Here is a 21010-nt window from a genome sequence, read left to right on the forward strand (position 1 = left end):
GGATCTTCCCAGACGTCGTCGGGGAGATGGAGGTCCGACCGAACGTGGCGGATGCGTTCCGTGTACATTGACGCATTCTCCTGCGTCTTCTCGAGCTTCCAGCGCGCGCTGTCGAGATTCGCGTGGTGCCGCGGCGTGATTCCGGCCAGTCGCTCGTCGTAGCTGCGCAGCACTCGCTCCAGCAATTGGAGGCTCACGTCATGGCAGTGCTGCTGCTCCTCGTACGACAACTGCAGCGGCGGGAACGGGGACTTGTCCAGCAGAACGGCGTCCTCTGCCAGGCTCATGTTAGGTGGTCGTAAATTCGGCTGCTCTGAACTCTTGATACGCAAAAACGTCTCGACCAATGAAAATGAAGCAAACCCACAAGTGGACAATTGGCATGAGTCAGAAGGCAAGTATCTTACTGTTACTGAGCGGTGATCCTGCCCCTAGGCAACCACACCTGCTGGAAGGAAACGCATCGATAATTGTATGTTAGTGAGAGAAGAGGCCCGTGAAATTACCTCAGCTCTATGTAGGGTGTAATTTCTGAATTGTACATGTCAGTAAGGTCCCGTCTTAACGGAGGGACCAATACCCATGCAAATTACACGGCGGGGTCGCAAAAGAACGTTCTAGGTAGGCACTTGTCTGTCAGCACGCGGGTCGGTCCCCGAGGACCCAATTGATGCGCAACGCTCTGCTGAACATTCGAGCGGAGTCAAACCAAGCAAAAACGCGAGTTTGCGTGCATGTAAACCAACCAGATCAGCAATGAATTCGCGCGGAGATACAATTTGCGCTGCGGATTCATATGCGGGGGTCCCCAAATTGATAAGTGACCACAAATAGCCCTACAAACCTTACAACATGCACTGTACAGCAGCTGCATTTTCTTGAATCTCCCTCTCGTTTTTATAATTTTGTTAGCCCTCTATGTTGTGTGGCCTAGAGTGAAAGCGAGGGCATCCACGCAACAAAACACATGATCATCTCAGTAAAAGTCTCATCGAGTGCTGTACAGACAACGACTTACAAAGCCGGCATGCTTAATGCCATCCTCCTATATAAAAACAACGATAAATTCCCTCCCGTCAAATCTGTAAAACTGTCATAAAACACACGGTGTGTTGCATAAAGTACACAAGAAAGCATATAAAGTACACAAAACCAGATGGTATACAAAGATGAAGTCATTTGATTGAATCTGATTGGCTGGTTTGCTCATGTTAAGCTTTGCTTGACTTCGTCTGCCGGCTTTTTGTGTCTGCCGGCTTTGTAAGTCGTTGTCTGTATTACGGTACCAGTTTTTAGGAAAAGATTGGAGCTTTACTCTAATAAGACTTTTCCTAGATTTAGTCACATTCCAAAATTGTATGCGACCCTACGACCTAAATATTTAGAACTGGACTAGTACTGTACAAATAAATTTACGTTACCACACCATAAAATGTATTTTTCACAAATGTATCCGGATAATGTGACCCCTGTCCGGATATCACTGTTGAGTGGTCCCCTCACTCTGGAATCCATCCACTCGATGGCGGGACGCTCCTCTTCCGGCGGCGCCAGCGCGCGGCGCAGCGCGGCGGTGCAGCGCCTGATCGACAGCGCGGACCAGTCGCTGAGTCTTCTGGCGTCTCTCGGCGATGCGCCCACTGCAGGCGCGTCGGGCCTGGCGCTCGACAGCTCGGCGGCCGAGAGCCTCCCGTCGGGCTCCTCCACCAGGTTCGGCCTCGACGACGACGACGTCATGGGCACAGACAACGAGCCGCAGGATGTTGAAGCCGAAGACGACGCGCGTCTGCTGGAGCCCGTGGTCAACGCGTCTGTGCGCGGCGGCCTGCTGCACGTCAAGGGCGTGTTCCCCGACCAGTCGACGGAGTTCGTGGACGTGGACCCGCGCTTCACCACCGTCGGCGACCTGAAGCGCGCGCTGTGCGAGCGCCGCGACTGCGCGACAGCTCTGGGCTTCTCCGCGCGGGAGGCGCGCGTCATGTTCGGCGGGCAGCAGTTGTGCGGCACGTCGGGCACCTCGTGGATGTGGAGAGCGCCGGCCGTGTCCAGCGTCTTGAGGCCGTACAGGTCGTCCGTGTACTCGACGGTCTCCTTCATGGGGACAATAGTGAAGTCGGCGAACTTGGTCTCGATCTCGTCCAGGGTGGCCACAGTCGAGTATTTGCCCAGGATGCAGGTCTGCCACGGGGCCTGGACGTCGTCCTGCGGCGACGCGAAGAAGTGCGCGGCCTTGAGCTTGGAGAAGTTGGCCTTGCGGCGGGCCTGGTCGGCCTTGCACTTGGCGTCGGCACCGCAGTTCTGCAGGTTGTTGACCTTGGGCAGGAACGGGTCGTTGTCGAGCCAGTTGTTGAGCGCGGCGCCGGCCAGCGGGGGCGTGATGATGTTGGCGATGGAGCTCTTGCCCTGCAGCGCCTGGTTCGTGGTGATCGTCTGGATCAGGTCGCTCTGGAACTTGCCATTCCACGAGGTCGAGTCGGCCGCGTACTTGGCGAAGTCGAAGTCGGCCTTGTCGATGGCGTACGGGCCGAGGGCCTGCAGCAGCACCTGGAGCGGCACGGCGTCCGAGGCCTGCGGGCCGAAGAAGTTGCCATGGCCGTCACCGGCCATGGAGATGTACGAGTGTACGTTGTGGTCGTCCATTTCCTCGACCACGCCACGGGCCACCGAGCCGCCCTGCGAGTGGGCCAGGAAGTGGTAGCCGTTGGCGTAGGTGGCGGGGCTCGCGGCCACGATGCCGCGGATCTGCTTGATGGCCATCTGCACCTGGGTCGACAGGGCCGTACGCACCGAGCACGCGTTCTGGCAGAAGTCGAGGGCCACGTACGTGCGGCCCTCGGCCTTGAGGTTGGCCTCGATCTCGGCGCCGTTGGTCTTGTTGCCCGTGGCACCGTGGAAGAAGAAGACGGGCAGCTTGGCGCCGGCAGCCTCGGTGGCGGCGGTGGAGCCGACCAGCGCAGCGGTGGCGGCGACGAACAGAGCGCGGAACGAAACCATGAATGGATGCATGCCATCACGGAGTGTGAGTGAGCGCGAGTGAGCTTCAACACGCGATTCATCAGGTCACGCCTTCCTGGTCAAGCTGCTTCCAATGCACCGAGAGGAAGAATGATCAACACTGGAGAAGATGGTATCTTGTACTACTGTACATGTATTATATTAATACGTAGTATTATTTACCCCCGGGTGTGCTGCAGTACACACGAGTACGAAAGCTCAAGCACCGAGCAGCAAAAGTTAAGTCCTGAAGTGGATTTGTATCGCAAGCACTGTATCAATCCATCCTGCATCGTCGCAGGCTGCAATGCTGTCTAGTTTGCAGCTTTGGGCTCTTGCCGCACGACTTCCTCATCGCTTTATGGTTAAATTATTTTGTAGTGTAGCGCCTTCAGCAGCGCAGCGGTGCCGCCACTGAAGAATTTGTACAAATCCTAACTTAGTTTCGACTGGAACGCGTGGTCGACTATTGCGGACATGGGCAAGGTGGTTATCGAAAAAGTCAAACAGCAATTGCTCGATGATCTAGGATTATAGGACGGCGGCGGTGGGCTCCATACTGCAGCCTTACACCAGCAGGGGGTAGATCTCGGCGTCGTACACAGGTTTGTGCTTGCAGAGCACCTTGGTGGCCAGCGACGTGTAGTCGAACAGCCAGCAGTTGTGCGGCACGTCGGGCACCTCGTGGATGTGGAGAGCGCCGGCCGTGTCCAGCGTCTTGAGGCCGTACAGGTCGTCCGTGTACTCGGCCGTCTGCTTCATGTCGACGATCTTGAGCGTGCTGAACTTGGAGTTGACCTCGGCCACGGAGCCCACCGTCGAGTACTTGCCCAGGATGCAGGTCTGCCACGGGGCCTGGATGTCGTCCTGCGGGGAGGCGAAGAAGTGCGCGGCCTTGAGCTTGGAGAAGTTGGCCTTGCGGCGGGCCTGGTCGGCCTTGCACTTGGCGTCGGCACCGCAGTTCTGCAGGTTGTTGACCTTGGGCAGGAACGGGTCGTTGTCGAGCCAGTTGTTGAGCGCGGCGCCGGCCAGCGGGGGCGTGATGATGTTGGCGATGGAGCTCTTGCCCTGCAGCGCCTGGTTCGTGGTGATCGTCTGGATCAGGTCGCTCTGGAACTTGCCATTCCACGAGGTCGAGTCGGCCGCGTACTTGGCGAAGTCGAAGTCGGCCTTGTCGATGGCGTACGGGCCGAGGGCCTGCAGCAGCACCTGGAGCGGCACGGCGTCCGAGGCCTGCGGGCCGAAGAAGTTGCCATGGCCGTCACCGGCCATGGAGATGTACGAGTGTACGTTGTGGTCGTCCATTTCCTCGACCACGCCACGGGCCACCGAGCCGCCCTGCGAGTGGGCCAGGAAGTGGTAGCCGTTGGCGTAGGTGGCGGGGCTCGCGGCCACGATGCCGCGGATCTGCTTGATGGCCATCTGCACCTGGGTCGACAGGGCCGTACGCACCGAGCACGCGTTCTGGCAGAAGTCGAGGGCCACGTACGTGCGGCCCTCGGCCTTGAGGTTGGCCTCGATCTCGGCGCCGTTGGTCTTGTTGCCCGTGGCACCGTGGAAGAAGAAGACGGGCAGCTTGGCGCCGGCAGCCTCGGTGGCGGCGGTGGAGCCGACCAGCGCAGCGGTGGCGGCGACGAACAGAGCGCGGAACGAAACCATGACTGGACTGCTGGAGTGGAGTAGGGGCTTCCGTGCAAAATGTGCAATGGCAAGCGGCCACTTCTTCCTCGGAAGATAAGCAGCTAGAGAGCGCGGAGATCTCGATCTCAATCCGGTAGCTCGGCCGCTTCGACAAGTCGTCGACAACCGATCCGAAACCCAATCTCCCAGCCGGGGCTGTGCCGCACAGCCGGGGCTGTACCGCACAGCCCCGGCACAGCCTGTGCCGCGCCACGTTGAAGCGCCGACTGTAGACAATGGATTGCCCATTGTGACACGCGGATCCGCGTGCCCCCGCACACGGCTGTTGCATGCCATCACGGAGTGTGAGTGAGCGCGAGTGAGCTTCAACACGCGATTCATCAGGTCACGCCTTCCTGGTCAAGCTGCTTCCAATGCACCGAGAGGAAGAATGATCAACACTGGAGAAGATGGTATCTTGTACTACTGTACATGTATTATATTAATACGTAGTATTATTTACCCCCGGGTGTGCTGCAGTACACACGAGTACGAAAGCTCAAGCACCGAGCAGCAAAAGTTAAGTCCTGAAGTGGATTTGTATCGCAAGCACTGTATCAATCCATCCTGCATCGTCGCAGGCTGCAATGCTGTCTAGTTTGCAGCTTTGGGCTCTTGCCGCACGACTTCCTCATCGCTTTATGGTTAAATTATTTTGTAGTGTAGCGCCTTCAGCAGCGCAGCGGTGCCGCCACTGAAGAATTTGTACAAATCCTAACTTAGTTTCGACTGGAACGCGTGGTCGACTATTGCGGACATGGGCAAGGTGGTTATCGAAAAAGTCAAACAGCAATTGCTCGATGATCTAGGATTATAGGACGGCGGCGGTGGGCTCCATACTGCAGCCTTACACCAGCACCACTGGAGAAGATGGTATCTTGTACTACTGTACATGTATTATATTAATACGTAGTATTATTTACCCCCGGGTGTGCTGCAGTACACACGAGTACGAAAGCTCGAGCACCGAGCAGCAAAAGTTAAGTCCTGAAGTGGATTTGTATCGCACGCACTGTATCAATCCATCCTGCATCGTCGCAGGCTGCAATGCTGTCTAGTTTGCAGCTTTGGGCTCTTGCCGCACGACTTCCTCATCGCTTTATGGTTAAATTATTTTGTAGTGTAGCGCCTTCAGCAGCGCAGCGGTGCCGCCACTGAAGAATTTGTACAAATCCTAACTTAGTTTCGACTGGAACGCGTGGTCGACTATTGCGGACATGGGCAAGGTGGTTATCGAAAAAGTCAAACAGCAATTGCTCGATGATCTAGGATTATAGGACGGCGGCGGTGGGCTCCATACTGCAGCCTTACACCAGCAGGGGGTAGATCTCGGCGTCGTACACAGGTTTGTGCTTGCAGAGCACCTTGGTGGCCAGCGACGTGTAGTCGAACAGCCAGCAGTTGTGCGGCACGTCGGGCACCTCGTGGATGTGGAGAGCGCCGGCCGTGTCCAGCGTCTTGAGGCCGTACAGGTCGTCCGTGTACTCGACGGTCTCCTTCATGGGGACAATAGTGAAGTCGGCGAACTTGGTCTCGATCTCGTCCAGGGTGGCCACAGTCGAGTACTTGCCCAGGATGCAGGTCTGCCACGGGGCCTGGACGTCGTCCTGCGGCGACGCGAAGAAGTGCGCGGCCTTGAGCTTGGAGAAGTTGGCCTTGCGGCGGGCCTGGTCGGCCTTGCACTTGGCGTCGGCACCGCAGTTCTGCAGGTTGTTGACCTTGGGCAGGAACGGGTCGTTGTCGAGCCAGTTGTTGAGCGCGGCGCCGGCCAGCGGGGGCGTGATGATGTTGGCGATGGAGCTCTTGCCCTGCAGCGCCTGGTTCGTGGTGATCGTCTGGATCAGGTCGCTCTGGAACTTGCCATTCCACGAGGTCGAGTCGGCCGCGTACTTGGCGAAGTCGAAGTCGGCCTTGTCGATGGCGTACGGGCCGAGGGCCTGCAGCAGCACCTGGAGCGGCACGGCGTCCGAGGCCTGCGGGCCGAAGAAGTTGCCATGGCCGTCACCGGCCATGGAGATGTACGAGTGTACGTTGTGGTCGTCCATTTCCTCGACCACGCCACGGGCCACCGAGCCGCCCTGCGAGTGGGCCAGGAAGTGGTAGCCGTTGGCGTAGGTGGCGGGGCTCGCGGCCACGATGCCGCGGATCTGCTTGATGGCCATCTGCACCTGGGTCGACAGGGCCGTACGCACCGAGCACGCGTTCTGGCAGAAGTCGAGGGCCACGTACGTGCGGCCCTCGGCCTTGAGGTTGGCCTCGATCTCGGCGCCGTTGGTCTTGTTGCCCGTGGCACCGTGGAAGAAGAAGACGGGCAGCTTGGCGCCGGCAGCCTCGGTGGCGGCGGTGGAGCCGACCAGCGCAGCGGTGGCGGCGACGAACAGAGCGCGGAACGAAACCATGACTGGACTGCTGGAGTGGAGTAGGGGCTTCCGTGCAAAATGTGCAATGGCAAGCGGCCACTTCTTCCTCGGAAGATAAGCAGCTAGAGAGCGCGGAGATCTCGATCTCAATCCGGTAGCTCGGCCGCTTCGACAAGTCGTCGACAACCGATCCGAAACCCAATCTCCCAGCCGGGGCTGTGCCGCACAGCCGGGGCTGTACCGCACAGCCCCGGCACAGCCTGTGCCGCGCCACGTTGAAGCGCCGACTGTAGACAATGGATTGCCCATTGTGACACGCGGATCCGCGTGCCCCCGCACACGGCTGTTGCATGCCATCACGGAGTGTGAGTGAGCGCGAGTGAGCTTCAACACGCGATTCATCAGGTCACGCCTACCTGGTCAAGCTGCTTCCAATGCACCGAGAGGAAGAATGATCAACACTGGAGAAGATGGTATCTTGTACTACTGTACATGTATTATATTAATACGTAGTATTATTTACCCCCGGGTGTGCTGCAGTACACACGAGTACGAAAGCTCGAGCACCGAGCAGCAAAAGTTAAGTCCTGAAGTGGATTTGTATCGCACGCACTGTATCAATCCATCCTGCATCGTCGCAGGCTGCAATGCTGTCTAGTTTGCAGCTTTGGGCTCTTGCCGCACGACTTCCTCATCGCTTTATGGTTAAATTATTTTGTAGTGTAGCGCCTTCAGCAGCGCAGCGGTGCCGCCACTGAAGAATTTGTACAAATCCTAACTTAGTTTCGACTGGAACGCGTGGTCGACTATTGCGGACATGGGCAAGGTGGTTATCGAAAAAGTCAAACAGCAATTGCTCGATGATCTAGGATTATAGGACGGCGGCGGTGGGCTCCATACTGCAGCCTTACACCAGCAGGGGGTAGATCTCGGCGTCGTACACAGGTTTGTGCTTGCAGAGCACCTTGGTGGCCAGCGACGTGTAGTCGAACAGCCAGCAGTTGTGCGGCACGTCGGGCACCTCGTGGATGTGGAGAGCGCCGGCCGTGTCCAGCGTCTTGAGGCCGTACAGGTCGTCCGTGTACTCGACGGTCTCCTTCATGGGGACAATAGTGAAGTCGGCGAACTTGGTCTCGATCTCGTCCAGGGTGGCCACAGTCGAGTACTTGCCCAGGATGCAGGTCTGCCACGGGGCCTGGACGTCGTCCTGCGGCGACGCGAAGAAGTGCGCGGCCTTGAGCTTGGAGAAGTTGGCCTTGCGGCGCTTCTGGTCGGCCGCGCACGCGGCATCAGTGCCACAGTCCTGGAGGTTGTTGACCTTGGGTAGGAACGTCAACCAGTTGGCCAGAGCGGCCTTCTCAAGGGGAGGCATGATGATGTTGGTGATGGAGCTCCTGCCCTGCAGGTCCTCGTCCGTGGTCACCGACTCAACCTGGTCACGCTGGAACTTGCCCTTCCACGAGGTCGAGTCCGTCTCATACTTGGCAAAGTCGAAGTCAGCCTTGTCGACAGCGTAGGGGCCCAGAGCCTTGAGCAGCACCTGCAGCGGAACAGCATCCGAAGCCTGCGGGCCGAAGAAGTTGCCGTTGGTCGTCGCCGGCCATGGAGATGAACGAGTGCACGTTGTGGTCGTCCATCTCTTCGATGACACCGCGAGCCACCGAGCCGCCCTGCGAGTGGGCCAGGAAGTGGTAGCCATTCGCGTAGGCGGCCGTGTCCTTGGCGACAATGCCCTGGATCTGCTTGATGGCCATCTGCACCTGCTCCGACAGGGCCGTTTTCACGGAGCACTCGTTCATGCAGAAGTCGAGGGCCACGTACGTGCGGCTTTCAGCAGTCAGGTTGGCCTCAATCACGGCACCGTTGGTGGTGTTGCCCGTAGCACCGTGGAAGAAGACAGGCAGCTTGGCAGCTTCCGCGGCCTCGTTGTCGGCAGCAGAGCCGACGAGCGCAGCGGTGGCAGCAATCAGCAGAGCACGAACCGAGAACATTGTAGCGTGGGGGTCGAGTGGAGGCTATCCGATACCGTCGAAAACGAGAAGTGGCTAGATTCGGACGGTGACCATTAATCACCGGAAGTCATTAAAGCAACACTGACAACCAGGTCCAGCACCACTACAACCGTAATTTACCAAAAGCAAAAAAAGGTCGCTAACATTGACGCAATGTAATTTTTCCAGACGTGAATTTCATGTTTGGAGCTACTGGCTCGCATGAGCTCTCATTTCAGAATCTACCGGGTAGGAAGCAAGCGCCCGCACGCACGCTTTGCAGTCATGTCGTACGACCGTCTGCTGCCCGCTTACCTCTATTCTAATGTGTGCATGTGCTTCTGTGGTGCCTATATACATAAGTGCACTACGTATGCGGGAGGGAGCAAACGCCTTCCCAGTGCGTTGCGTTAGGTCCCAAGTCCCTTTGTGTGCGATGCGTGTTGAATACAAGCGTATGTGCAACTTTCTAAACAGTCGATAGCCGTTTTAATGCGTCTTTAGCCAACAGCACAACATCTAAGCTAACGTTAGGTTAATGGGTGAGGGCGAGCGAACGCGAGCGCGAGCCTCGCTCGGTGCATTCACCGATCGCCAACACCCGCCGATCAGGCGGAGTCGGGTCTACGCAATCGAGCGTAGCGAGCGCTGCAACTCGATATTTTTTCCTAGACAACGCGCCTGGCCGAGCCGAGGACTTCGCGTAAGGGGGTGGGGCAGGCCCCGACCGTAGCGCAGCGAAGCGAGAGAGGGACGGGCCTTCCCGTCGCGAAGTCCGCTGGCGAGAGCCAACGGACGAGTGTCCTGCCAACAAGGAATAGACTAGTGTCCTACAGTGCTACATGTAATATGGAAGGTGTTGTGATGCCCCCCCTCCTGCTGCTGCACGTGGACGGACGACACGGAGACCATGACGCGCTAGCCGCGCGGCGCCACGGAGTCGAACAGCGCGCAGTCCAAGTGCAGCATAGTTGCGTCGCCAAGCAGCGGAAGCTGACAGTGCACGTGGCGGCAATGGACATGGGCAGCTTGGCCGGCTGTCGTGGTGACGCGTGTCCACTATTGTAACATTAGTAAACCAAATATTCTCCCATTCCGAGGCCTCTTGACTGGACATGAATTCAATTCAATTCATTGAATTGATAAGATCAGGACTGCGGTGGGCAAACAAGAGGTATCTGTTCGACCGGCTTGATTGATGACTGTCGGTCAACTTCTTCAACGAGCACATCGGAATGCACGATCTTCCGTCGGCGGATCGTCAAGGTGAAATTCCCTGGATGAAATGACGTTGTACCTCTGTGTGCCGCTTTGCCGCGTGGCCCTAACACTGTACTAAGTACATGTAGTGCTGCTTTCTCCAATCACCGCAAAACTACTGTAGCTGTGGATACTTGAACAGTACTTCAAAGCTGCGATGCTCGCGAAGATTGGTGCCTTGATGTGTACATTCCGTGGCATCAATAAGCATGTTGTACCTCCAGTCTTGTCGACCACCGAGAAAGTATCCATCGAAAGGACGCATGCATTTAGTGCTGAGCTTTTCGCCACCACGTTCGAGCACTCCGCATCACTTCCCAGCACCGATCCCTTTGCCCCCAATTACTCATACTGTGTTCATTGTAAAGTTCTTTTTGTCGCGGACCCGTACGTCGCGGGCCGTAGGTTTATCCGCCTTGAGATATGGGCGCGGAACTGTCGAGGTATCTGGAGCACGACGCATTCCAGAGCGACAATGGCGTTCTCCTCGAGAACCAACTCGTACCAGCTGGCAGCTCCATCGCCAGTGTGCGTCGCACGAGCGCGGACGTCGCCAACCGCTCGCAGATGTTGGCGTTCTGCCGGCATTGGGATCTCATCCGAGTCGTCGAGTTCCTGCGCTGGTACACAGACCTCGTCAAGGTGAAGAAGAAACAGTTGGAAGGAGAGGAAGGAAGCGACAAGAACCAAGCGATAATTCTGTTGGATACCTCACACGTGCATCGACAAGTTGATCGGATCTCGAAAGACGTTGTGGTTCTGGAGCAGCTTCTGGTGCAGCTGGAAGAGGAGATCGAAAGTGTGGCCGTGAAGAACAATGATGATGCTCCTGATATTCCGATGAACGAGGGGCTTGCCGATGGGCTGGACATGGAAGAAATGATTGAAGATGATGGACCTGCACCTGAAGAGGAATTTATTGCGAGGAAGAAGAAGACGGAGAGGGAGCTGAGGGAGAAAGTTGTCGCCCTGCGCGAGCTGAAGCTGCATCTTCTTGGGTCGATTGAAGGTGTGGGGCTACGAGAAATCGTACACTGGCCCCTGTTTATCAAAGCTGTCACACACGTTCATTTCCAGGAGACGGTAAAAGCGAGCATCCAGTCCAGTGTGGAATGGCACCCAGCTTGCTCAGGGTACGCCATGCAGCGCGAAGGTCAAGCGAAATCTGCGCTAGAAGAGTACAACAAAGGGGATATTCTGCTGCCGCCGCCTGCGAAACATGAAATCGATGGCCATACTGATGATAGCGCCAGCAGCTCAGCGGCCAGTGGGGATGACAGCGAGGCTGGAGACGATGACAGCGGCGATGGGAGCGACAAAGGTGAACCAGAAGAGAGAGAGGAGGGCGTTGACGCTGCAGCTGAAGCTACGGAGAGCGCTCCTAAAGCCGCTGACGATGATGGAGAGGACGGCGATGTGAGTGAAGCGGATGAAGACAGCGGAAGTGAACACGAGGCCGTGCGTCCGATTAATTCAACTCCAGTTGAAGATGAAGGAGGGGATGATAACGAAAAACATCCTCTAAGTGAGGAATCACTGGCTGAGCACACAAAAGAAGAGTCCAACCAAATGCCTCCAAACGGACGAGCTAAGGTCGAAGCTCTCCTCAAGCAGCCTCGCATCATCCAGCGCACAATCCCCGAGCTGTTCGACCCAGCCACTCGCAGTCCGATATTCTTCGGCTACTCTTACGACAAGCAGAAGAACCGCGTGGAGGAGGCTCTCGAGAGCGAAACTGCGTCGACAGCGAAGGAAGACGCCGTCTTCGCAACGAAAGTCAAGTACCAGAAGGACAAATTAGAGTCGACTGTAGCCTCCGAGAAGGGGAAGCTTCAGGCGCTGGCGCAGAAGGAGAGCGATCTCCAAGTGAAGCGGGAGAAACATTGGGCCAAGCGCCAGGCCGACCTCGAACGCGCCAAGAAGGAGCTAGACCCGAACGACGTCTTCTTCCTCACACAAGAGGCGCAGGACAAGAAGACGAAGGACCAAGAGGCGTTTGAAGACGCGGAACTCCGCCACCAGAGGCAGAATATCGATACGAGGATCAAAGCAGCAGAGCAAGAGTGTGCTGTCTATCTGGATAAAGTCGCAGCGGTGCGATGCGTTGACAGACCGTTAGGCGTCGCTCGCTTGAAATTCCACGGAGATGAGCTGGAGAGGTACGAGGAGGAGATCCACGCGGCGAAGAAGGCTCTGGCCATTGCACAGGAGGAATACGCGGCACTGGCCAACTCAAAGCTCCGTGCGCCGGGTCACCAGGCCAAACTCCGCTCCCAAGTGCTGTTCGCTGAAGACCAAATCAAGTCTCGGGAGAATGAACTGGAGCGCATTTGTAAAATTCACGAGAACGAGCAGTTTCTCTTCGATCGCGCGCAAGATGTTTTCGACAAGGAGCAGCTCTTCGTGCCGCTGTTTAACGCTCTGAATGCGGGTAAAGGTGGCGACTTTGCCTTCCAGTTAGTCGACCTCACCATTGCGATGCTGTTAGGCGCTGGGAGTTGCTCTGTGGCCGACAAGATTCGGTTCCTCTTTGACGCATTCTCGCAGACAAGTGGGCGCAGTACGATTCGCGTCTTGGGGTCGGAGTCTCTCGCGGAGGTTATTCGCGTAGTTTTCAGCGTGCTGTCGCGTATCGGAGACGTTCATCTACCGCGGGTTATGACGCGAGAGTTCTTACAGGAATTCGTTGAGCGTGAGTTCTTAAAGTTAAATAGCGTATCGACAGGTGAAGATGATGACACGAGTGAAACCCGCGAGAAGAACGGGATGACTCTGCACGAGTTCAACAAGTACTGCGTCGAGACAATCGAGGGCTCCAAGTATCTGTGCGAGTTACTGGGGCATCCTTGGAAGTACCAGCAATTAAGTCGCTTTGTGGTTCAACACATGAGTGCGATTCACCAGTACAGGCTGGGTTTGATCAACATCAACGACTTGAAGTACGCTCTCGCTCGGCAAATGACTCAGCCACGCGAGGAATTATCTCAATGGAAGAAGGCGATAATCCATGAACGAGCGTTGGCGATGGGGGAGAATGACCCATTGAAGACGGACTACTCCAAGTACCTCCCCCGTCGTCAAGCGAAGCTGCTGTCTAACGTCGTCCCGTTGGATCATGGAGGGTACCGCAACCTGCTGCATTATCGGATGGAGGTGATTCTACGCTCCGCTGTACGTCTTCAGACGACTTGGAGAGCGCGGAAAGGCAGACAAATCGCTCGACTTGCAGCCGAGAAACAGGCATTTTACCACGCGCGTGGACTCGCGTTGGAGGAAGCAAGACAAACAGTAGAGAGGGAGTGGAGCGATCGAGACGCGAAACCCGCTCATAGCGTGGATAAAATGAAGTTTGAGGCGAAAATCCGCATGAAGCAGGTGAAGCTGCGCACCAAGGGCAACGCCTTCAGCCGTGAACAAGTGCTCTCTCTGATGACGGAAGAAGCGGTTCAAGCTGCGCAGAAGGAGGTGGAGAACCGGTTCCGCGAGATGGAGGAGGAGCTTGGGTATCTAAAACACACAGAAGCGTTGCAGCTCCCCCACGCTGCGATCGAGTACTTGAAGCCGGAGATCGCCAAAGGTTTGGTGGCTCAGCTCGTACACGCCAAACAGGAGTCAAGTACAGTCGGTTCCATGCTGGAAACTATCGCCGTGAACGAAGAGAAAGCAAAGAAAAAAGCCGAAGACAAGAAGCGGAAGCGAGATGAGGCTAGTGACCCACCCCATGAAGTCCCCGAGACGGACACAGGCGAAGAAGTGGAGAAGCATTTCCTGGATAGAGAGGCTTCAGCTGCCAGACAGTATCGAACCAGCGCTAGGAAGGAGAACATGGTACACGGCCGATTCCCGCCGGAGCTTTACTCCACAGGGTTTACGCTCGATGAGCTGTCACTTCAGATGACGCTGGCGTTCCCGGACCCCCCTCTAACCATGCTACAAGACCGACTTAAACAAGTTTGTGACGGGATGACGGACTTTAAACTAGCTGAGTTTCTGCAGGAATTGCCCTCAAAGCGCCACATTTGCGACTACGTGACTGCATTCCGTCGCCACGACGGATCGTACGAAATGGAGGCGATGGAGACGGATCTGTATGACCATTTCCGGATAATCCGCGGCTCGAACCAACTCGCCCCTGCGCTGGTTAATATTGCGGAGAGTGATCTGGAGTTTGGCTTGACGCAGAAACTGCTGAACTCGATTCAACTGGAGAACGAGCAGATTTTGCACCAAATGGTGGAGGCGGAGAGCCACAAACTCGCGAATGAGAACGCTCTAGTCATGTCAAAGCGACTTATCCGCATGGGATACAAGAGCGAGATCGAAGCGGAGGGGAATCAAGAGAAAGACACTGCAACTGATGGAGATGGGGACAATAACCAGCAACATGTTGATCCTAGAAGTTTGTTCTTGCAAAAAGAGAGATACATTCTGGACCAGCGTCGGAAGAAGGCGGTAGAAGCGCACAACCGCCTCGTGGAGGCCATGAAGGCCTGGAAAGAGGCCGAGTGGTCTCTCTTAGAGACGGAGAGAAAACAGCTTCGAGTGAGTGCGTCCTACCCCGTTCTACCTGCGCATCGCACGCGATGGAGTGACCGCTTCCAGAACGCACTACGCCTTGGTGAAGCTGACGCGGACCAAATCCAAGCAAAGTACACGGAGATCTTGCAGATCTGCCAGGACTTCATCGAGACTGCGAGTGCAGTGGCTCTAGTGCTTGTACGCGAGTTCTACCTGCCCGTGCGAGCCAAGTCCATCCTCCCGGTAACGGAATCCCCGATCGACGGACGCAAAGACAACATCCGCAGCACGTCTCGCTTGAAATACGAGGCCCACGACATCCTCTTCAAGATCTGCACAGACGACCACGGACGCTTTGAGAGCTCCCACGAATACGCAGCAAAAGCCGGTGGACACGAAGTGCGCAACTCGGCCATTTACCTCCGAGAACTCAGTTCCTACACCAACATCCGCGTGCCATTGCAGTGTACGGTCGATTTCCAGGGATTTCGCGTCTTGTGCTCGGCGAAAATCCCCATTGAAGTCGTTGCGTGGACAGAGTCTGGAGATATTCAGAGAGTCTCGAAGCAACTCGTCCAGGGGAGTGACAACCGCGGCAAGACAGTGACGTTCCAGAACAAGGAGCTGGACGAAGCCTTAGCGAGTGTTGCAAGTCGGTTGAACCTCAGTCGACACAGCGCCAGGGGGTACCAGGACCTCACGTCCAAGAGCTTAAACGCAGCGGCGGATGTCCTCGGCTACCTCAACGGCCAGAAGCAGCTCGTCGTCCTTAATTTCTCACGCGCGATGCCGCCCGAAGACCCCGACATCACTCCGCACCTGCTTCAGTCAACGCGGGGCCTGAGCATCATGTGGCGGCAGCTTCGACCGGAACTTGTACGGAGCTTCAAAGTGCCGCTATCACCCGATGCGCTGTCTTCGCTAACGTACCGCACTCCGGACTGGCAAGAACAAGCTCTGGGCGTAGAAGACGCGACGAAATACCTCGTGAAGGAGGTTATTCCCCTCTTTGCCGCCAAATTATCGCAGAAAGCGGACTACTTCGAGTCTCCCGAGTTTGATTTAGTGAAGGAGATGCACCGACATGGCATCAACATGCGACACCTCGGTCTCCTCCGCGCTCAGTTCCTCTTTCAGTTGTCCGGAACTGCCACGCTGCAGTACTCCACTGCCGAGATCCAAACCTCGCAGGACTTTACGCGAGAACTGGATAGAGGTTCCCACGTGTACATTAACGGGAAAACGAGTACTGTTAGTCGAGACCGGAGCCACCGGTTCGACGCGACTTGCATCACTCTCACCACCCCTCACACGGGAGACTCTATCCAGAACGTGGCGGTGTATGGCGGACGACTGGACTGTCGAGAGCGATCTGCCAGTATCCGACGCTTTCTGTTGGGGGAAATGGTGGCTCGTACGTTTAAGAACATCCTCCGCCACTTCATGAGGCAAGCGGCGAAGACGAACGCCACCGGGTTAACACCGATGCTGCACAAGCAGATTGTGATCCAGTCTCTGAATTTACTCAGTGGCAGTCGAAGAGGGAGCGAAACACTATGGAAAACGCACATCTATGAGGGAATCCGCTTCCGGTTCGGGCTTCGAGCGGTGTCCGAAGTCGATAAACAAAACTTGCGCCGGAATCTCCTACCTATTCTCGAGTACATCGTCAGACGGGTGGCCGATATGATGGCGATTCCGATCAGTTCTCTGTGTTTAGAGCGTGTGGCACAGCTTCCAGACTGCTACACGTTCGTTCTGGACGATATTCTTCCATCCGGGGATCACTATCGAGTAAAGCACAACGTATCGATGCTATATTTCTCCATGGCGTCTCTACTACTGCTGCAAGCGACAGTGAAGCAAGCAACATCGTACAAGCAGCTCGTTGTAGCCGACAAGCCAAATGGATACTGGCCATTGTGTGATCGAAGAGGGACGTTTGAACCGACGAATCTGGGATCCTACGGGGCTCAATTCCGAGGGAAATACCTCCCTGGCTGCACTCTTGAAGGGGAGGGACCGATATTAAACACCGACATGAACCGCTCGTTGGTGCTGCGAAAGGCCTCGCGTGGTTGCGTTCAATTTCCTTATGACAAACGGTTCTACCCATCGGATGTGGATTCTCACGTGACGTTAGAGACTTGGTGTCGATGCGACGGCCACGAAAGTACAAGACGCGTGGTGTTAACTATGGGTCGCTTTTGCATCAGTGCACTGAAGGCAAACGTTTGGGCGTTTAGTATCAACGTAAAGAGTATCGACATCTTGGCGTTTGGCTCTCAAGTGGTGCTAGGCAAGTGGACGCACTTGGTGGGGACGTATGACGGCACTATCCTAAGGTTTTACGTGGACGGCTTGCTCCAAAACGAAGTGGAAGTGGAGAGCGTGGTGGACATGGAAATCCAGAAGAGAGAAGCTGTCATGGCGAAGACTCGTGAGGATATCGCTGACTTGGAGGACGAAGCCAAAGGTACGTGCTTCAAGGAGATTGACAGAGAGACCAAGCTTTTCTTCGCCACAAAGGAAGGCCGGCGACAGGTCAAGGCCATAAGCACAAAACTGCTGGATGAACACGAGTTTCGCGTACGATTATCGCGTACCGCAGCGAATTCTGCGACCGGATCGGAAGATAACTCGAAAACACCCCCTACTTCTGAGCCCCGAAAGAAGACGGAGGCCCCAGTGAAGAAAGACGCTTCGAAAGCGTCACGTTCAGACTTTGAACCTTTAGCGAAGAAGCAAATTCTCCGCGAGAAGTTCGACGCCAAGTGGTTAATTGTTGCAGCAGAGTTTAAGGAAATGCGGGAGCGTGTGAACCTGAAGATTCAGCGAGAGCTGGACGAACAGTCCAACCAAGAAGCTCGTCAGCTGCGTATCGGGTGTCTGTCTTCCGTTCGGCGGAGAGATGGAAAATATTTTTTCCACGGGAATATCGCCCACGTGGCGTACTACAACGGGAAAGTGTTCAGTCGCGATCAAGTAAACGCGCACTATGTGATGGGGACTCGCGACCGAGCGCATGAATCCGATCACCTGTTCGCTTTGGCCTCCAGTCGATTCTCCAGAGCGCTCGAGTACGCACCGGACGGCAAGAAGATGCTGGAAAAGTTTGCCGAAAACATTTGCGCGTCTCTAAAGTACGACTTGGACCACCAACACGCGCGTGAAATCTACAAGAAGAAGGTTCGCTGTGGATTGAAGCCGTTCATCGCAACGGAGAACGTCCACGGCATCGCTGAAGTGTTGAAGAATATCCCACGCGATCCCATATTCAGCGACTTGTTCTTGCTCTGCTACCACAGTTTGCTCAAAATTCAACCTTCATATTTCCAAGCCACCGAGTCGGAAAACTGCCGGTTAGCACTGCAAGAGCTCGGTCGAATGCCATTTGCCTTCTTTTTGGGCTCGCGGTCGGCTAACTCGCTGGTAAATATCATGAGTTGGTACGACCACACGGACGACGAGGACACGATCATATCAACTTTTGCAGATATTATTTGCAAGGTTTTGGTGGAGTTCCCGACATTTTACGGGGACCAACTCACGAATATGGTGTGGTTGCGGGACTTGCGTAACCCCAAGGCGGTGGTGTACTTTGTGTTGTCCGTAGAATCCAACGAAGACGTCCGTTGCATCGACCTGAAGGACGTTCTCGACATCTCCGAAGAAGACATGGACGTGATCACAAAGAGCAATCGGTTCTGCACCGGACTGCAACTGTCTCGCTGTTCGCGGCTGTCCGACGCTACGATGAGGCGCATAGCGTTCTGTTGTTCACAGCTCGAGGAGTTGGATATTTCCTACTGCACATTAATCACGGATATCGGACTCGCAGCTGTGGGGAAGTACTGCAATCGCCTGGTGCGTTTAAAGATGGTGCATTGCTCCCAGATCCGAGACGTTGGAGTCGAGGCGATAGTGCGAACGAACCCGAGACTGGAGGAGATTTCTCTTAGTTTCTGCGAGAGGATCACGGATCGGTGTTTCCTCACTATCGGCAAATCTTGTCCCGGCTTGGCGGCGTTAGAGGTGGAGCTCTGTGTCCAGCTCACCAACAGCGCCATGAAGTACCTTGCGACGATGTTAGTGAACCCGACCAAGCTGCGGAGACTGAATATCGGTGGCTGTCGACGTATCAGCGATGGAGGATTGCTGGAAGTGGTGAAAGTTTGCACGGGGCTGCAAAGAGTTAATCTTCGCCACTGCGACAGAATGACGGACCTCTCGGTTCGAACTCTCACTCACAACTGCTTGGAGTTAGAGACGTTGAACGTGGAGGAGCTAGAGTTGCTGTCCTACAAAGTGTTTTTATTCGATCAGGAAGGCGACGGGCGTGGCGTTGTGGATAAAAACCTCCTTCTCAAGATGAAGACGCTGAATGTTACGGGTTGCACGGGTCTGAACGACTTGGCTCTCGGTCATTTGGGCCACCGCTCGAAGAAGCTCGAGTCACTCAACATTTCTGCGTGCACGGAGCTCAGCGACCAGGGACTTCAATGGCTTCTGGACGATATGCTAGACCACTCAGTTGGAGGAGCCCACCTTACGCACATCGACGTGAGCTACTGCCCCAATTTGACGGCAAATGGCATCCACAAAGTTGTGCTTCGCTGTCCGAACATCGTGTCACTCAATTTATCTGGCTGTACCCACTTGAGCGATGCGAGTACCATTGAGATCGTCAACTCTTGCGAAAAGATTGTGCGGTTAGAGTTGGCGTTTTGCCGCGAGCTGTCGGATAGCGTGCTTCACGCTATTGCCAAGCACTTGAGTCTGGAGGAACTGAACTTGTCGCGCTGTGTCCGCATCACAGACGACGGGATGCTGGAGATCGCTGGTCAATCGTCGGTTCTCCGTCGACTGAACGTCGCGGCGTGTAAGAAGCTGAGCGAGCGAACTCTCCTCGCATTACTGGAGGGATGTCGATTACTCGAAGAAATGGACGTCACCCATTGCCCATTCTTCTCGCCCGAGACCCTCGCTCGGTTCGTGAAGAGGAAAGTGAAAATTATCTGCCGAAAACTCGAAGAAGTGTCGATCACCTCGGCCGTGCAGGATTTAGAGGCGAAGCAGCAGCAGGAACGAGAAGAAGCCGAGCAGCAACAGCAGAACGAAATGTCCTCCGAGGCGCTGCGCTATATGACTCCAGAACGACGTGCCAAGTACGCGATAGCTCTTCTAGGTGCGAAACCTGGACTAAAGGCCTCTGAAGCGAAGAAACCCTCGCCGAATAACCTACCGCCGATAGTTAGAAGAAGCGAACATGAAGATTAGTTAGAATATACAATACAATACACAACCAAATTCTATTAGGAAAGGTGAAACGGACATTGGTGCTATTACGAGCAAGTGATTTTCGTAGTAGTGTAAGTCACGTCCACAGTCCTGCGTAGAGCAGGAGTCGGAGCGATGGAACGCATTGACCTGGACGAAGAGGTGCGAAGGGACGAGGCTGATCGGAGTGGCCCCAAGACTTCGCACATTCACGAATCCATCCGTACGTTGCTCATGCTGCTCTGGTATGAAGCACTTGCGCATAACACTTAAGTGCTGTTGAACTTGTCTAGCGGACATCGATGAGGAGGATGAACTTGCACTACTCCGAGCGGAGAACGCTCTTTTAAAGAAGAAGGTGAAGGCGCTGGAAAGGGGCGGTCGTGGTGACAAACCTGGCTTGTGAGAATAATGGAGTCTTGTACTTGGGATATGCCATGCAACTAATTAAACGTGCTTGCTTCGATGCAGGAAGCTCGTTGTCGACGAGAAGGACATACAGCAGATCGACGTCCTGCTCAAGAAAGCAGAGGTGCGAAATTGAGTTTGTCAAGAGATCGGATGAGACCTGAAAGCTAACGAGGTTTTCGATTTTAATGCAAACAGGATGCGAAGATGGAGGCATTGAACTACGTAGCAAGCACATCCAGAGAAAAGGTAGGCGGTTTATTCATTGCAACAATTTAGTGCGCCACGATAAATAGTGATGAGGATAACTATGTGCAGCTCAGTCAAGATGTCCGCGTTCTTCAGTCCATTTTACAAAAGGTACGACGCTGTCGGAAAGGTCATTTGTAAGGCAATATCTCATCACAACTAAAACTCGTCCGTGCGTAAGTTAGGCAAAAGCTGAGCGTCATGCCTTTAAGAAAAAAGTAAAAGCCAGCGAGGAGAAACTTCGCGTTGAACGCGCCAAAATGGCTCAGG

At 55.2% G+C, this 21010-nt stretch overlaps 6 protein-coding genes across 6 annotated transcripts; 2 read left to right on the forward strand and 4 right to left on the reverse strand.

Annotated features, from left to right (window-relative positions):
* Positions 1 to 14: 14 nt before the first annotated feature.
* PHYSODRAFT_325017 (hypothetical protein) lies at positions 15 to 3006 on the reverse strand (the record flags this gene model as incomplete). Its single annotated transcript, XM_009520831.1, has 2 exons — positions 15 to 338; positions 1504 to 3006. Coding segments are annotated over 2 exons (1827 nt in total), but the record flags the coding sequence as incomplete, so codon positions are not given.
* A 555-nt stretch (positions 3007 to 3561) lies between these two features.
* Positions 3562 to 4653, reverse strand: PHYSODRAFT_486033 (hypothetical protein; the record flags this gene model as incomplete). The annotated part of the gene is made up of 1 exon (XM_009520832.1): positions 3562 to 4653. The coding sequence occupies one exon, from the start codon at positions 4651 to 4653 to the stop codon at positions 3562 to 3564; it is 1092 nt and encodes a 363-aa protein (XP_009519127.1).
* Positions 4654 to 5981: 1328 nt separating this feature from the next.
* PHYSODRAFT_483748 (hypothetical protein) lies at positions 5982 to 7073 on the reverse strand (the record flags this gene model as incomplete). Its single annotated transcript, XM_009520833.1, has 1 exon — positions 5982 to 7073. The coding sequence occupies one exon, from the start codon at positions 7071 to 7073 to the stop codon at positions 5982 to 5984; it is 1092 nt and encodes a 363-aa protein (XP_009519128.1).
* An 868-nt stretch (positions 7074 to 7941) lies between these two features.
* Positions 7942 to 9025, reverse strand: PHYSODRAFT_254965 (hypothetical protein; the record flags this gene model as incomplete). The annotated part of the gene is made up of 2 exons (XM_009520834.1): positions 7942 to 8598; positions 8657 to 9025. The coding sequence occupies 2 exons, from the start codon at positions 9023 to 9025 to the stop codon at positions 7942 to 7944; spliced, it is 1026 nt and encodes a 341-aa protein (XP_009519129.1).
* A 1683-nt stretch (positions 9026 to 10708) lies between these two features.
* On the forward strand, positions 10709 to 14996 carry PHYSODRAFT_311063 (hypothetical protein; the record flags this gene model as incomplete). The annotated part of the gene is made up of 3 exons (XM_009520835.1): positions 10709 to 11569; positions 11831 to 14758; positions 14910 to 14996. The coding sequence occupies 3 exons, from the start codon at positions 10709 to 10711 to the stop codon at positions 14994 to 14996; spliced, it is 3876 nt and encodes a 1291-aa protein (XP_009519130.1).
* Positions 14997 to 16288: 1292 nt separating this feature from the next.
* On the forward strand, positions 16289 to 20083 carry PHYSODRAFT_485942 (hypothetical protein; the record flags this gene model as incomplete). The annotated part of the gene is made up of 3 exons (XM_009520836.1): positions 16289 to 17392; positions 17486 to 18252; positions 18766 to 20083. 3 exons carry the CDS (start codon positions 16289 to 16291, stop codon positions 20081 to 20083), a joined length of 3189 nt encoding a protein of 1062 aa, XP_009519131.1.
* Between the last annotated feature and the right edge of the window lie 927 nt (positions 20084 to 21010).

The sequence above is a fragment of the Phytophthora sojae genome, assembly GCF_000149755.1.
Source record: "Phytophthora sojae unplaced genomic scaffold PHYSOscaffold_2, whole genome shotgun sequence".
Taxonomy (NCBI): Eukaryota; Oomycota; class Peronosporomycetes; order Peronosporales; family Peronosporaceae; genus Phytophthora; species Phytophthora sojae.